Raw genomic sequence first — 18142 nt, 5'->3', positions numbered from 1 at the left:
GACATCTCATCAGTCCACCTTCCAGAGGATAGGAGAAATGCACATGGAGCATTTGCAAGGTCATGGTATCTGGTACACCAGGAATCTTACATTTACTGTACACAGGCCATGCCTTCATACTGGTGATTGCCGAACCAGAGAGAATATCTAGTACTGATCTGAAATTTGTAACACCGCTATTTATTGAATGATGGACGTGGGTAACCACTATCTAAATTGACACACGGGGTAAAAATGGTTCTTTGTAACAAAAAAAATCGTATCTACCAAAAGGTCAGCAATCCGCCTGCCTCAAATTTATATCAGCAAAACATGTTCGACAAGAGCAAGGAGGAGGTACAATGGTTTTTAAACCAAGAAGATTTTCATACAGGGAATATACTTAGCAAAGCACAACAATGCTTTTCTCAACCACTAATGAACGCCACTGTATACTCCACAGCTGTATTCACAAAATATATGAATTTTATACCAGTTATATAGTTTGATGCTTACCGATTGGATTAGCAGCATAATTACGTAAGTGTTCCAATTGGCTCATTAGTTGCATGTACATTCTAGCAACATCATTCTCACTGGAATTGCACTGTTCAAAGTACTGCATTCCTGCAAATTAGTTGCAAAACCAAAAAACCCCAGCTCTAACACGGTTCTCGCATGCAAAAGGGGAAATTCACACCACAAGGCTTTACCAGGTCATCTGAAGTCCCCTAAATGCATGCTACAATTTCTGATACATCAGGAAATTAAGCAATAGAGGGAGGAAAGGAATGCCACTTCCTGCAAATCAATTCCTTACGGGACATAACAAATAAAAAGATCGTCAACATGGCAATTAAAAACAACCATGGCCTAACTAATCTAAACCATTGCTGAATCTGCTGCAATCTTAATGTGCAGATTGTTCAAATCAAGGCCTAGGCACCATTTAATCCATGCTTTTCTTTACAAACAAGAAACAAGCTCAACATTTACACTAGGAAGCACAATTATGTAAAAAAAAATTGGAAGTAAAACCCAATTTCTGAAAAAATGCATTAACTCGGTTAAACATATTTCTGACAGAGCGGTTAGAAATCAAAGAATATTTTAAATGTTTAGTAGTTCAAGCTCTCATGTTGCTCTGTGAATTAGATTCTCAACCGGATGTAGATAATTGCTTACTACAGCATATGCACAATAATAATAGCAGAGGGCTGTGGCTTCCCTTCCAGTGGAAAGAAAATGTTTTTTCTGATAATATCTATAAAGTAAATAGTTGCTCTGTACAGTTTAGTGTCAATGTAATTCCAAGATTAAAATACATTAAGCATTTGGTTCGATCCTGGGTTTGTAGACAAAAGCTCAAAGTATAAAAGAATGCTGCATGATATTTAATGATAAATGTTTTGCAATTACAACACCAAGATGCTTTATTTTAGAGTCAGGTTTCAATGCCTCGATGTCAGAAAAATTACTAGATTGCGATCATGAACCAAACACAGTTTGACTGTCATGACAGCGAGAGGCAAAATAGCAGTTTTCAAGAGAGGGAGTTTGTGTAATACAATCAGATGAAGACTATAAAAGAAATAAATCAAAAATAAACCAATTGGTGAAACAAAGAAGCTACTTCAAAGGAAACCTCTACTTTATGGTCTTCTGTAACTGATTTCTACATTCAGCACTCGCTGCTGCAGTAATGTCATAGTGTCAGTACAAAAATCACTATGGATGTATTTTAGATGGACTTCCAGAAGGCATTTGATAAGGTTCCACATAAGAGACTGCTAGCTAAAATTACTAAGAGGAGGGGTGGGGCTGATTAGAGACCAAAAAGGAGACCTATGCATGGAGGCAGAGGGTATGGCTGAGGTACTAAACGAGTACTTTGCATCTATCTTCACCAAGGAAGAGGATACTGCCATAGACATAGTGAAGGAGGAGATAGGGGAGACACTTGATAGGATAAAAATTGATAAAGAGGTATTAGAAAGGCTGGCTGTACTTAAAGTAGATAAATCACCAGGAGCGGATGGGATGCATCCTGAGGGAATTGAGGGCAGAGGTACTGGCCATAATATTCCAATCCTCCTTAGATACGGGAGTGGTGCCAGAGGGCTGAAGAACTGCAAATGTTACACCATTGTTCAAAAAAGGGTGTAAAGATAAACCCAGCACCTACAGGCCAGTCAGTTTAACCTCGGTAGTGGGGAAGCTTTTAGAAACAGTAATCAGGGCCAAAATTAACAGTCACTTGGATAGGTGTGGATCAATTACAGAAAGCTAGCACAGATTTGTTAAAGGCAAATCGTGTTTAACCAACTTAATCGAGTTTTTTGATGAGGTAACAGAGAGGGTTGATAAGGATAATGCGGTTGACGTAGTGTACATGAATTTCCAAAAGGTGTTCGACAAAGTGCCACATAATAGGCTTGTCAGCAAAGTTGAAGCCCATGGAATAAGAGGGACAGTGACAGCATGGATACAAAATTGGCTAAGTGATAGGAAACAGAATAGTGGTGAAACATAGAAAACATAGAGATAGGAACAGGAGTAGGCCATTCGGCCCTTCGAGCCTGCTCCGCCATTCAATGAGATCATGGCTGATCTTCATCTGAGATCTTAGCTGATCTTACCAGTTCAGTACCCCGTCCCCGCCTTTTCTCCGTAACCCTTAATCCCCTTAGCCTTCAGAAATATATCCAATTCTCTCTTGAAAATATTTATTGAATTAGCCTTCACAGCCCTCTGTGGCAGGGAATTCCACAGGCTCACCACTCTTTTAGTGAAGAAATTCTTCCTCATCTCTGTTTTAAATGATTTGCCCGCTATTTTTAGACTGTGGCCCCTGGTTCTGTGCTCCCCTGCCATTGGAAACATTCTCTCTGAATTCAGCCTGTCCAGGCCTGCCATAATTTTATATGTTTCGATGAGATCCCCTCTCAATCTTCTAAACTCCAGTGAGTACAAGCCCAAACTATTCAATCTCTCCTCGTAGGTCATTCCCGCCATTCCAGGTATCAGCCTGGTGAATCGCCGCTGCACTCTTTCCATGGCAAGAACATCCTTCCGCAGATGGGGCGACCAAAACTGTACACAATACTCCAGAAGCGGTCTCACCAGCACCTTGTACAGCTGTAGTAAGGTATCCCTATTCCTATACTCGAACCCCCTTGATATGAAGGCCAACATACCATTTGCCTTCTTAATCGCCTGTTGCACCTGCATGCTCTCCTTCAGTGACTGGTGCACAAGAACACCCAGGTCCCTCTGCACTTCCCCATCTCCCAATCTATTGCCATTTAGATAATAATCTACCCTCCTGTTTTTACCCCCAAAGTGGATAACCTCGCATTTATCCACATTATAGTGCATCTGCCACGTATCCGCCCATTCCCCCAACTTGTCCAAATCGCACTGTAGCCTCCTGACATCCTCATCAGAGCCCACCCCTCCTCCTAGTTTAGTGTCGTCAGCGAATTTGGAAATATTGCATCCAATTCCCTGATCCAGATCATTTATATATATTGTGAACAGCTGGGGTCCCAGGACAGATCCTTGCGGCACCCCGCTGGTCACTGCCTGCCACTCCGAAAACGAGCCGTTTATTCCAACTCTCTGTTTTCTATCCGCCAGCCAGTTCTCTATCCACGTTAATACTTTGCCCCCAATCCCATGAGCCTTAATTTTGCATGATAATCTTTTGTGTGGAACCTTATCGAAGGCTTTCTGGAAGTCAAGGTACACCACATCCACTGGCTCTCCCCCATCTATTTTACCAGTTACTTCCTCAAAAAATTCCAGCAGATTAGTCAAACACGATTTACCCTTTGTAAATCCATGTTGACTCTGTCCGATCCTTTCCCCATTTGTCAAGTGCTCCGCTATTTTATCCTTAATAATGGACTCTAGCATTTTGCCCACAACCGATGTAAGGCTTACTGGTCTATAATTCCCTGCTTTCTCTCTACCCCCCTTTTTAAATATTGGGGTAACATTAGCTACCCTCCAATCCACGGGTACTGTTCCCGAGTCAATGGAGTTCCGGAAGATGATCCTTGAGCATCTGCTATCTCCAGGGCCACCTCCTTAAGTACCCTAGGATGTAGTTTATCAGGCCCCGGGGATTTGTCGGCCTTCAGTCCCCTCAACTTACCCAACACCATATCCCTAGAGATACTAATTTCTGTCAGCTCCTCCCTCTCATTAGTCCCTATGTTTGCCGATATTCCTGGGAGGTTATTTGTGTCCTCCTTTGTGAATACAGAACCAAAGTATGAGTTTAATTGGTCTGCCATTTCCTTATTCTCCATTATATATTCTCCCGAATCGGACTGCAAGGGACCGACTTGGGATTTTACCAGTCTTTTCCTCCTGATATACCGATAAAAGCTTTTGCAGTCTGTCTTTATGTTTGCTGCAAGTTTACTTTCGTATTCTATTTTCCCCTTCCTGATTAATCCCTTTGTCCTCTTTTGCTGTATCCTGTACTGCCCCCAATCTTCCGGTCTGGTGCTTTTTTTTGCCAGTTGATATGCCCTTTTTTTTGATTTTATGCTGTACCTAATTTCCCTCGTTATCCACGGTTGAGCCACCTTTTTAGGTTTATTTTTATGCCAAACCGGTATAAACATGTTCTGGAATTCTTCCATTCTATCTTTGAATGCTTGCCATTGTCTATCCACTGTCAATCCCCCCAGAAACACCACCCAATCAATCTTACCCAATTCCCGTCTCATACCCTCGTAATTCCCTTTATTTAAGTTCTGGACCTTAGTCTCTGATTCAATTTCCTCACTCTCCATCTCGACTGAGAGCTCGATCATATTATGATCGCTCTGACCCAAGGGGCCTCGTACAAGAAGATTGTTGATAAGTCCCTTCTCATTGCACAATACCCAGTCTAAAATGGCCTGATCTCGAGTCGGCTCCTCGACATATTGGTCCAGATAACCGTCCCGAAAACATTCCAGGAATTCCTCCTCCTCAGAATTTTTACTAATTTGGGTAGTCCAATCAATATGTAAATTAAAGTCACCCATGATGACAGCTGTGCTCTTATCGCACGCTTCTCTAATTTCCCTTTTTATGCCTTCCCTCACCTCCATATTACTATTTGGAGGCCTATATATCACACCCACTAACGTTTTCCTCCCCTTGCTATTTCTCATTTCTACCCATACAGATTCCGTTTCATCCGAGTTAATATCCTTCCTTTCCATTGCATTAATCCCCTCCTTTACCAGCAATGCTACCCCACCTCCCCTACCTTTTTGCCGATCCTTCCTAAATATTGTATATCCCTGGATGTTAAGTTCCCAGCCTTGCCCACCCTGCAGCCACGTTTCTGTAATCCCAATCAAATCATACTTGTTTACCTCTATTTCCACAACTAATTCATCCACCTTGTTCCTAATGCTTCTAGCATTAAGATACAAAGCCTTCAGGCTTGCTTTTTTCACACACTCATTATGAATTAGTTTGGCCCTTTGTGTTTCTCTCCTTTGCTTATTGCTTCTCACCTTTCTACCATCTATTTCTGACTTCATATGACTTCCCTCTTTTCCACTACCTAGGTTCCCATCCCCCTGCCAAATTAGTTTAAATCCTCCCGAACCGCCCTAGAAAATATTACCCCGAGGACATCGGCTCCCTCACAGTTCAGGTGTAGACCGTCCCCTTGGTACAGGTCACTCCTCCCCAAGAACTGGTTCCAATGCCTCAAGAATTTAAATCCCTCTCCCTTGCACCACTGCTCAAGCCACGTATTTAGCTTATCTATCTTACTCTCTCTAAACTTATTAGCTCGTGGCACTGGTAGCAATCCAGAGATTACTACCTTTGAGGTCCTACTTTTCAATTTAGCTCCTAACTCCCTAAATTCAGCTTGTAGGACCTCCTCCCTCTTTTTACCTACATCGTTGGTACCTACATGTACCACAACAACTGGCTGATCCCCCTCCCCCTTCAGAATGCTCTGCAACGGATGTTTTTCGGACTGGAGGAAGGTATACAGTGGTGTTCCCCAGGGTTCGGTTCTAGGACCACTTCTTTTCTTGATATATATTAATGACTTGGATGTGGGCGTACAGGGCACAATTTTAAAATTTGCAGATGACACAAAACTTGAAAGTATAGTGAACAGTGAGGAGGAGAGTGATAGACTTCAGGAAGACAGACAGGCTGGTGAAATGGGCAGACACGTGGCAGATGAAATTTAACGCAGAAAAGTGTGAAGTGATACATTTTGGTAGAGGGAATGAGGAGAGGACATATAAACTAAATGGTGCAATCCTAAAGTGGGTGCACGAACAGAGAGACCTGGGGGTATGCGTGCACAAATCATTGAAGGCGGCAGGGCAGGTTGAGAAAGCGGTTTAAAAGGCTTATGGGATCCTGGGCTTCATAAATAGAGGTATAGAGTACAAAAGTGTGGAAATTATGATGTACTTGTATAAAACACTGGTTTGGCCCCAACTGGAGTACTGTGTCCAATTCTGGGCACCACACTTTAGGAAGGATGTGAAGGCCTGAGAGAGGGTGCAGAAAAGACTTACAAGAATGATTCCAGGAATGTGGGGCTTCAGTTGTGTTGATAGACTGGAGAAGCTGGGGTTGTTCTCCTTGGAGCAGAGAAGACTGAGAAGAGATCTGATAGAGGCGTTTAAAATCATCAGGAGTCTGGACAGGGTAGATAGAGAGAAACTGTTCCCATTGGTAGGAGAGTCAAGAACCAGAGGACAAAGATTTAAGGTGATTTGCAAAAGCACCAAAGGCGGCATAAGAATAAACTTTTTTATGCAGCGAGTGGTTAAGATCTGGAATGCACTGCCTGAAAGGGTGATGGAAGCAGACTCAATTTTATCTTTCAAAAGGGAGTTTGATAAGTATCTGAAGGAAAAAGATTTGCAGGGCTACAGGGAAAGAGCGAGAGAGTGGGACTAGCCGTGAGTCGGCATGGGCTCGACGGGCCGAATGGCCTTCTTGTGTGTTGTAACCATTCTATAATTCTATGAATTGAAGGCAATTTATTGACCCGGTTAAGAAATTAGTTTGGCAGTAGAAGACAGATGATGAGTATGCACTCAAATTGGAAGGAAGTGACAAGTGGTGTCCCACAAGGATCTGTGTTGGGCCTCAACTATTCACTATATTTATTAATGACTTGGATAACACAAGAGAGAGCCATATATCCAAGTTTGCTGATTACACAAAGATTAATGGCAGAGTAGTGTCGACAGAAGCATAAAATTACAGAGACACTTGATAAATTAAGTGAGTGGACAAAACTGTGGCAGATAGATTTCAACACAGTTAAGTGTGAGGTGATCCATTTTGGATAGATCCAAGTATTTTGTGAATGGTGAAAAGCTAGGAACAGCAGGATTCCAAAGAGATTTAGGGGTTCATGTACACGGATCATTGAAATGTAGTAGTCAGGTACAAAGAATAATCAGAAAGGCTCATGGAACGTTAGTCTTTATAACTAGAGAGCTAGAATATAAAGGGGAAGTTTTGCTACAGCTATACAAAGTCCTGGTTAGACTACATCTGGAGTACGGTGTACAGTTCTGGGCACTGCACCTTAGAAAGGATATATTGGTCTTGGAAGGAGTGCAGTGCCGATTCACCAGAATGTTCCCAGGGCTAGGTTATGAGGAGAGATTATATAAACTAGGCTTGTATTCCCTGGAATATAGATCAAGGTTAAAGGGTGATTTAATTGAGGTTTTTAGGATTTTGAAAGGAATTGATAGGGTAGATAGAGAGAAACTTTTTCCAGTGGTGGGAGAGTCTAGGTCAAGAGGACATAAACTTAAAATCAGAGCCAGGCCATTCAGGAGAGAAGTTAGGAAACACTTCTTCACGCAAAGGACAGTAGAAGTGTGGAACTCTCTCCCACAAAAAGCAGCAGATGCTAGCTCAATAAATAATTATAAATCTGTGATAATAGATTTTTGCTAGTTTTTTAAAAATTCATTCATGGGATCTGGGCGTCGCTGGCAAGGCCAGCATTTATTGCCGATCTCTAATTGCCAGAGGTGGTGGTGAGCCGCCTTCTTGAACCGCTGCAGTCCGTGTGGTGAAGGTGCTCCTACAATGCTGTTAGGGAGGGTGTTCCAGGATTTTGACCCAGCGACGATGAAGGAACAGCGATATAGTTCTAAGTCAGGATGGTGTGCGACTTGGAGGGAAACTTGGAGATGGTGTTCCCATGTGCCTGCTGCCCTTGTCCTTCTAGGTGGTAGAGGTCACGGGTTTGGGAGGTGCTGCTGAAGGAGCCTTGGCAAGTTACTGCAGTGCATCTTGTAGATGGTATACACTGCAGCCACAGTACGCCAGTGGTGGAGGAAGTGAATGTTTAAAGTGGTGAATGATGTGCCAATCAAGTGGGCTGCTTTGTCCTGGATGGTGTCAAGTTTCTCAAGTGTTGTTAGAGCTGCACTCATCCAGACAAGTGGAGAGTATTCCATCACACTGCTGACTTGTGCCTTGTAGATGGTGGAAAGGCTTAGGGGAGTCAAGAGGTGAGCCACTCACTGCAGAATATCTTGTTGCCATAGTACTTATGTGGCTGGTCCAGTTAAGTTTCAGGTCAATGGTGACCCCCCAGGATGTTGATGGTTGGAGATTCGGCGATGGTAATGCCGTTGAATGTTAAGGGGCGGTGGTTAGACTCTCGTTTGTTGGACAGTCATTGCCTGGCACTTGTGTGGCGCAAATGTTACCTGCCACTTATCAGCCCAAGCCTGAATGTGGTCCAGGTCTTGTTGCATGTGCTGTTTAATTATTTGAGGAGTTGCAAATGGCACTGAACACTGCAGTCATCAGCGAAGATCCCCATTTTTGATCTTATGGAGGGAAGGTCATTGATGAAGCAGCTGAAGATGGTTGGGCCTAGGACACTGCCCTGAGGAACTCCTGCAGCGATGTCCTGGGGCTGAGATGATTGACCACTAACCACCACAACCATCTTCCTTTGTGCTACAGATGAATATAAAAGGATATGGAGCCAAGGCAGGTGGATGAAGTTCACATCAGACACGATCTCGCTGAATGGCAGAATAGGCTTGAGGGGCTGAATGGCCTACTCCTGTTCCTATGTCCTGCTAATTTATGGTTTTCTGTTACTGATTTCTACATTCAGCATTTGGTACTGCAGTAATGTCATAGTGCCAGTACAAAATTCACATGGGATTTTGCCTTCTCAAACGAGTGAATCATTTAGATACCTGATTGCTTATTAATTCAAGTATCAGACTGCACGGATTGCATTAAATAACATTCATTGACTTCCCTGATGAATTTAAAGCACAATAAAATAATTACACATGTACAACATGCTGTGAAATTCATATAATTTGGTTAAATGGTCAATTCATATAAGTGCTGTTTAGATCGATGGTAATTTGTAATTTACCAAACGCCAATTTATTCATCATTTCAATGTTTTTGCAGGCGATGGGGAGGCCAGGTTGTAAATTTCTGTTGCTCAAAGTGCAGAGGGAATGGAATACTTTTCCTACTTTGGCACTTAGCCTCAATGTCTAGCATAACAGCATCAAGTACAGCATGAACCAGAAGCAAAGTAAAGTTCTCTCTATTTTGTTCCAACAATACACCCTAAAACCACAAATCACAAAAGAATACTTCCTACAGTGTCACTGGAAACTTCCATTTCCTACACCATTTACCTTTATGACTGGGAACCCAGCCCACTAGAAACCAGGTTGAGATTATCCAGACTCTTACAACCTGCATAAACTTTTTCAATTGCTTTAAAAAAAAAGCAAATCTAACTGTTGTAAATAATGCCAATAACCTGACAATGAAGGATAATGCAGACTTTGATCTATTTGCCAATGTGATACAACTGCCATCTGGTGGAAGTACCATGTAAACCAAATATAAGGTTTAAAAAGCACTTTCATACAAGATTTGCAATGAAAACCTTAAAAAACTATTACAATATAAAGGAACATGTATAAGTTCAACTGCAACTGTGTTTTTGCAACAAGTTTAAATAATAAAATACATGCTTCCCCATTGGTTTCTATTACAGTAACTGAAGCTTCTGTCAAAAAAAAAACTGATGACTTCCTGAAGCTAGAACTTTCCTTGAAACTCCTTTAGTTTCCAAGTTTGTAACATTTACACAGTGAAGAGAAATGGAAAATATGAAAAACAATTCATATCTGGATTAAAGCAAGCTAGATGCATTTTAATGATCGATTCCAAATTTTAAAAAACCTACACTGAGGTGGAGACATAGGCCCAGAACTTCGGTTCTCCACAGGTGAGTACGCACGGGGTACTCACCCATAGGCCCGATGGAAGTGCCAGTTTCCTGCACGCATGGGAAACTGGCACTTCTGTTCCTCTGAACGAAGGGGTTCAGAGGTCGAACGCGTGCGCGGGGGAGGCTGCGCGTGTGCATCAAACTTATGTTTTTTTTTTATATACAGGTTTCTCCGGGAACGTAAGCCTGCAGAATTTAGAAATGTAAAAAGCAGGCGTAAGGCCTGCTTTTTACAAGGTAAGTGGTGAATTAATTAAAATTAAAATTTTTCCACAGGTTTATTATTTTAAAATATTTTAAAGCAAGGTAAGTTTATTTTTAGCCCCGTTAGAAAATAAAATTATTTTTTTCAAAAATTTATATTGTTTAAAAAGTTATTTCGTGTAATTTATAGCTTATTTAAAAAAAAAATTATTTGAAGGTTTAGTGCTATTTTGGGGCCGTAGTATTTATAAGTCTTGACAGCACTTCCTGTCAGACTTATGAATGGAGCATTCCCTGCTCCAATTGGCTGCCCATGGCCCACGTGATCCCAGGGGACGCATCGAACTAACTGCGCCCCTGGGATATGCAAGCACTGCGCGCCGGCAGTTGGAGCAGGCCCCGGATCGGAATTCCACGGCGCTCTACAGCTCAACTGCCGGCGCACAAGGTAAGTGCAGGTCGGGGGCTTGCACCCGCGAGAAGCCCCCGACCCGAATTTCTGGGCCATAATGAAAAACTGTTTGTGGTATTGGGGAACTAGGTTAGAACACTGTCCTTTGAGCTCCAATGGTTAAAAGTCTTTCAGAAGCTATATGGGTTCGAAGGGTCATAAATAGGTTGTCACAACTTAGTTCCCACTGGATTTGAGACCAGAGTAGAAAATTGTCCAGAATTTTTGGCAAATCTCAGAGGCTGCAGGAACAGTTAATGGGGTATGGAATTATTTATTTTAGTACAATTGGAGATAGTCTTCTGAGGTTAAGAATAGGCTTGAGTTTAGAAGGGGCTTTACCTTGTATCTGACCCATCCTATTTCACAGAGAATCATGGAATGATACAGCACAGAGGGAGGCCATTTGGCCCATCGTGCCTGTGCCGGCTCTTTGAAAGATCTATCCAATTACACCCACTCCCCTGCTCTTTCCCCATATTCCCGAGTAATGCTGCCTGCTGAGCAAAAATACACTTAGGTGTCTATGAAATCCAAGTCCAAAAGAATTGTGCAGACCTTTTTATTTAAAGTGTGCAGACTATCTTTTCTGAGGTAGTGCTTAAAATAAAGCATAGCTTATATACATATAAGTGAAAATTGTGCAAAGCAAAAGGGTTGGTGTGCAATAGATCCAGGAACAGAGTTATGCCACTAAAGTTAATTATCAATCAACACAATTTTAAGTTGGTGTAACTATGATTTGAAAGTATGTTTGTGTTTTTTTTTTTAAATCAACGGGTACTGAGCAACAAAGATAGAAGAAACAAACAGTTCTTACCTGCTCTATGTCAGCATTGCGAGGTAAGAAATAAACTATGTTCGGTGTAATCTTCTGGGAGAGTGTGAAAATTTCAAAGGTAAAATAAAGTCAAGGTAAAATAACAAAGTACAAAGCAGTTTGGAACAGAAGGATCAAACAATGAAAAATACAACTTTAAACTGGTCTGAAGCAAGGCTAAAGCGATACTGAAACAAAAAAAACCCAGAAAATTTACAGCAAGTTCATCAGCATCCATAAAGGAAAAAGACAGAGGTCCACACCTAAAATATTAATCTGTTCTTTAAATCTTTAGATGCTGATCGATTTGACTTGCCAGAAGTTTGTTTTTGTTTCAGATTTAACATTTCAAGTTTTTTGTTATTAAAGGAATACTTCAATGAACTGCTGGCGATTGTGGAATTTGGATCCTTGGAGTTATTGCTGCAGGTTTTTAAGTGAGGACATTATTAGTTGAAAACAGGTGTCTTCTTCCCTAATGGCATTGAACGCTAGTTGTTGACCTGCAAAATTCATCGTTCCAAGCATTCTTTGGCTATGTCCAAGTAAGTTGAGCTCGGAATACCTGAATTTCCACAACTTCCTTGCTCCATCTCTTGCAAATCTGCACTAGGATTAATAAAGATGCTAGACTGTGCTGAAATGAGCTACTGTATATAGTTTTAAGATATTCTTTGCACTTTTTAATTTTAAGTAGTGGCATTATGGTTTCTGATTCTGCCAAGACATCTTGGCCATCAGCACAGCTTAAGGTTATCAATAGCATTCTAAATATGTTGACATTTCCATCACCACGGCCGAAATTTTCCCCTAAAAAAAATGGGTTTGGAGCGTGGGGGCAGTTAAATTGTTAAAAATGGGATTCCCAACCTGATCCCGCCCACTTCCGGTTTTAACAGAAGCAGGACGGGGGAGCGGGACGTCAATTTAAATATTGTAATGAGGCTGGAAGCCTCTTTTTTAACCTCCATTTTGAATTTAACTGCATGAAATTGTGGAAATTCAGGTATTCCGAGCTGAACTTACTTGGACATAGCCAAAGAATGCTTGGAACGATGAATTTACATAATTTGTGAAACCCGGCAGTTAAAGCGAGGTAGAGACTGCTGCATCCAGGAGGTAAGTGACTTTATACCTATCTCCTGGATTCAGGGTCCATGCCTAACCCACCCTCCGCAATCGGAGGCCAGCCCCCGGGCTGCCGATCACCTCCCAAGGCCTCCAATCCCCACCACGAGGCCTCCCGCCCGCTACTGTTGATGCTGAGGCCGGCCACCATCCTCTGGTGGCTGGCCCCGGTCCTCCCTCCTCCCCTGCCCCGATACTGCCATGCCAATCCCCTCCCACAATCCCCGACCCCGCTCCACTGATGTTGCTGAGGCCAGCCCCGAACCTCTGGTGGCCGGCCCAGGTCCGCTCTCCACCCCACCCCCCCAAAGATTTCAGATTGATTCCACCCCCCCCTCACAGTTACAGCCATGCCGATCCCCGACACCACCACCACCCCCCCCAACCATGCCGACCCCGCAATCCCTCTCCCGGACCGACCCCTCGCATTTAAGGCCTACTTGCCCGCAGCCAGCTTCTCAATCTGGCTGGCTGTGGGCGGAAATCCGAGACCTCACATTCAAATCAGGCCCCGCCGTTAAAGTCGGCAGGGCCTGTGGGAATCGGTCCCCCGGGTTTCCTGCTTGCCTTGGAGGCCCCAAGCCCCCAACCCGCCACCTTTGAGAAAATTCCGCCCCATGTTTCCAGTGCTTCCTGCAGGTCATGTTCAAGAAATAGATTGGGGTGGGAAAAAAACCAAGGATCAAATGAAGGGTAGAACCAGCCAATTCAGCATTTGACCCCTCACTTCTCTTAAGGCATCAGACCCATCTAGGAGTGGCCTTCATTACCTCATTCTGTATGCAAGATTTCACAGAGCATTGCCAGCAGGCTACCAGACTGTGGGAACCACCACAGCCAAGCCCAATTATGCCTTTACGTGACATCTACTTCCAGCAAGGATCACTGATACAATGATAAGCACAGGAACACTGCCTACTTTATTGGGGGAATTTTAACCCATAAGAATGGGTAGTTTAGATTGGATGGGATGTTAAAAATCTCACACCCAAACCCAACCACTTCTGATTTAAATGGAGGTGGCACGGGGGTCGAGCAACTAATCTGCTCCCAGAAGGCGGGTCGCTCATTTAAATATTTTAATAAGACAGCTGAAGGGAGGCGAGGACGGCTGGATCCAGCAGATAAGTGTCTTTCCTGCACTGCTTATGGGCCAGGAGGAGCAGAGTGCTTCCCCCTGGCCCCCCAAGCTTACCTGTAAACCACTCATGATCGGCCGATGCCATCCCCCGCCGATCGTCCACCGACCCAGTCTTTCTGATTCCCCCCTCACCACTCTGTGTTCTCCGGTTGCAGCTTCCAATCTCCACCACTGCACCCGCCCCCAACCTTGCCATTCCGATCTCGGTCCTCCTCCAACCGTTCAGATCCCAAGCTTCCAAGTTCTCCAGCCTCCAATCTCCCCCCCGACCTTCCACCCTCACCCCTGATCTCTCTGGCATTTCCAATCCCTCCCATCTCTCCCCAGCTGCGGCCTGGTGCCGAAAGCCTACCTGCCTGACAGCCTCTCAAACTGGCTGGCTGCAGGTGGGAAACAAGGACATAAAGCATTAATCAGGTCCTGCCCTGAAATTAATATTTCTTGTACTGTGCATTCAATTATTCTCAATATTCAACTATTTTCATTATATAGACACTAAATATTGTAATGCTTTGCCTGCTAATCAAAATTCAAACATGCAAAAACAGTTTTTCTCAACTATAAAATACATTCTAAGCTTTGAACAGAAGTTTAGAAGGATATCCATCAAGGGACATCATAGTCTTCAGATCGAAGATTTCTGCATTGACATAATCGGGGCCTCCCCATGGAGGACTGAGGAACACAGCGTCAGCCTTTAGATCAGAAGCCAGCAGCATGAAGTCACCCAGGATAAACTCAATCTGTTCGGTCACTCCATATACTCGAGCATTGTTTTGTGCAAGATCTATTTTCACAGGATCAATATCAACAGCAATCACTGGATCAAAAAAAAAAACCACTTTGGTCAGTAAAATATCAAAAATACAGTTTCATGTTGAAAGAAGATTACTATTAAAATAAAATAACAGAAGAATGTGAGATTAATAAATGTAGGCATAGTAGTTATTCTTTGAAAGCCATTCAAACTCCAGGTACAATTAAGTACTGCCTCATGCAACAGGGAACGAACATCTGGAGTAGCTGCTCCTTTAAGAGCTTCATGCCATGCAGAGTCATCTTGGTTAGGCACTTGACCCAAGTCCACCTTATAAAAACTACATCCATTTCCAAGCCACATCTTAGTTATTCACTGTATGCAGTCCCACACTGGCAGAACTATCAGAATTTGGGATTAAAAAAAAGTGTTCCTGGAATATGGGCGTCACTGGCAAGGCCATTTATTGCCCATCCCTAAAATTGCAATGAAGGGAAGTTACTGGTCAGGAATCGTGGTGAAAGCAGCAGCTGGGGCTTTTGCCAACAGCCTTCCACAGATGACTTGATTCTAAGCACGCAGGTTTCTTTGCTTCGAAAAGAGCCAACTCCTTCGATGCCAGATATCAACCCATCCGTTTTTCAGATGAAACGTTAAACAGCCCTCTCAGGTGGATGTAAAAGATCCCATGGCATTATTTCAAAGAAAGGCAGGGGCGTTCTCCTGTGTGTTCTGGCAAATATTTATCCCTCAACCAACATCACTAAAACAGATTATCTGCTCATTGTCATATTGCTGTTTGTGGGACCTTGTTTTGCCAAACTGGCTTCCACATTTCCTACATTACAACACCGACTATGTTCAAAAAAAGTACTTTGTTGGTTGTAAAGTGCTTTGGGATGTCTGGAGGTTGTGAAAGGCATTTAGCCCAACATTGCTTTGGGCATACTGTTTTAGCAGTTACACTTAGAATATCTTCAAAACTTTGTTGCTGCTTCAAAGCCTTTTAAAAGGGTTTCCATTGGTCACCAAAGCATTGTTTCTCATTAAAGGGTTAGCTTGGCTTCAAATCAATGGGAAAACTCAATGCACCAAATCAGACATGTCTGTAAGACATAGTGCTTTGATATGAACTCTGAATCCTACATCTAGGCCATCAATCTTACAACTGCTTTAGAAGTTTAGCCATCTGGCTATAACCCATGCAGCACAAGAATGGTCCTGGAAGAGTTTGAGTTTATAAAATCACTGACCCAAGAAATCTTACAAGATGCTAGTCTCATTTGAAGAGCACTTCGTATATAGAGATTTTCCCCAGCTACATTTTTTTTTTTAAAAAGAGGAAAAGAAAGGCTTTGTCTAATTGGGAAGTTTTCCACATTTAGTCTGGACACAGAGCACCACAGGAGCCTATCACATGTTGTATAAAACTGATCCATGTTCTCCAAGACCATTCTTGTGCAGGAGGTAGGAGAGAAGAAGATAACTTAGAAATTATCGAAGTCTTAAATAAGACTCTGTGTTAGCATCAGAAATCTCAATGACATATACACCCAACTGGGAGGTGAAATAAAGTCAAAAGAATAAAAAACATGACCTGGCATACAAGAGGTTTGAGGCTCTTACTCCTCCTCCTCAAAAATATACCCATAAAATCAGTTCACAATGACAAGTACAGATGAGGAATGCATTCAGTTCATCTTTTCCTAGAAACCTGATTTCCCACCTCCAACACAGCATCTAAATGCCTCTTGAAGGATTCCAAGAGATTTTGCCTCCACTATCCTACCACCCTGAAGAACATTCTAGGTACAGAGTTTCCTTGACATGTTGGAACAGCAGTGCTTCAGGAGGCTCAGGTTGTGGCAGACATGTGCCGCCTCCTAGAAGACTACCTGCTCCCTGCTGGCCACGTGTTACCAGTGGCTGTCAATGTGACCAATGGAGTCAACTTTTTTGCTTCCAGATCTTTCCAGGGAGACATATCCAAGATCTCCCAGTCAGCGGCCCACAAATGCATAAGACAGGTGAATGATGGGTCGTTTGCCAAGGCTGGCCATTATGTGAACTTTGCCTGCGATGACGTCAGGCAGAATGAGAGCGCTCGGGTTTGCGTCTCTGGCTGGCTTTCCACAGGTGCATGGTGTCATCATAGAAATTTATAGCACAGAAGGAGGCCATTCGGCCCATCGTGTCTGTGCCGGCCGAAAAAGAGCTATCCAGCCTAATCCCTCTTTCCAGCTCTTGGTCCGTAGCTATGCAGATTACAACACTCCAAGTGCATATCCAAGTACTTTTTAAATGCGATGTTAAAAGTACTTCTTAAACCCTCTGGGTGGAAAAAATGTTCCTTCAACTCCCTTCTAATCCTTCTACCAATTACTTTAAATCTATGCCCCCCTGGTTATTGACCTCTCTGCTAAGGGAAATAGGTCCTTCCTATCCACTCTATCTAGGCCCCTCATAATTTTATACACCTCAATTAAGTCTCCCCTCAGCCTCCTCTGTTCCAAAGAAAACAACCTCTCTACCTCTGACCCCCATTCCGCCTCTTGCCTGACCCCATTCCCTCTCCCCAGTCTCCCTCTCTGACCCTATTCTCCAGTCTCCCTATATCCCTCTATCTCTGAAATCTATTCCCCCAATCTCTCTCTAGCCCCATTCCCCTGTGTACACTTGGCAATCCATGAATCTCCAGATCGACCAGGAGTATTTGTGAACTGCAAGGGCTTCCACTCCATCAATGTGCAGCTAGTGTGCAAGCACAAAAAGATATTTATGCAGGTGTGTGCAAGATTCCCGGGGAGCTGCCATGGCGCTTTCATCCTGCTGCAGTCCAAGCTCCATGACGTCTTTGGACCTGCAAGTACACTTAAGGGGTGGCTGCTAGGAAACAAGGGTTACCCACTTCAAACTTGGCTGATGACATCACTCAGCAACCTGACCAATGAAGCCCAAAAGCATTACAATGAATTGCATATGACCACCAGATGTGTGAATGAACAATGCTAAAGGTGCGCTTCAGGGCCTGGACAGATCTGGAGTCGCCCTTCAGTCTGCACCAGGCAGGATGTCCAGAATGGGCGTGGTGTGCTGCGCTCTGCACAACGTTGCACAGCAGCAACGTTTGGACCTGCAGGAGGAACAAGGCGCAGAGCACAGATCCTCTGTGGACTTTTCCAAAGAGCAGGAAGGTGATGAGGGCAACGCAGCACCAGCTGCTCACATTGCTGCCCTTATTAATGTAAAATTCATTGGGTTGCACTTGTGGATTAATGCCAGAAGCACATGCAAAGGCCATTCTTCCCGCACCCCCCAATGCCACTGACACGAAGCAGGCCCGCAAACAACCAACCATC

The 18142-nt window shown here is 43.4% G+C and overlaps 1 protein-coding gene across 4 annotated transcripts in view; it reads right to left on the bottom strand.

Moving 5' to 3' along the window:
• Window positions 1–18142, bottom strand: part of tgs1 (trimethylguanosine synthase 1) — a 70649-nt gene that overhangs the window by 30349 nt on the left and 22158 nt on the right. For 3 of the 4 annotated variants that reach the window (XM_085992960.1, XM_085992964.1, XM_085992961.1), the window contains 2 exons: window positions 14630–14846; window positions 11758–11836 (listed from right to left, as the gene is read on the bottom strand). In XM_085992960.1, the coding sequence (XP_085849086.1) occupies window positions 11758–11836; window positions 14630–14846 (296 nt within the window). The remainder of the gene's footprint in view (window positions 1–11757; window positions 11837–14629; window positions 14847–18142) is intronic. The other variant, XM_085992962.1, reaches the window with a different exon arrangement.

This window comes from Somniosus microcephalus, chromosome 7 (assembly GCF_052327205.1).
Source record: "Somniosus microcephalus isolate GS21.2 chromosome 7, FLI_Smic_1.0, whole genome shotgun sequence".
NCBI classification, from domain to species: Eukaryota; Metazoa; Chordata; class Chondrichthyes; order Squaliformes; family Somniosidae; genus Somniosus; species Somniosus microcephalus.
The sequence above is the reverse complement of the archived record's forward strand: the minus strand, read 5'-3'. Positions and strand labels throughout refer to the sequence as shown.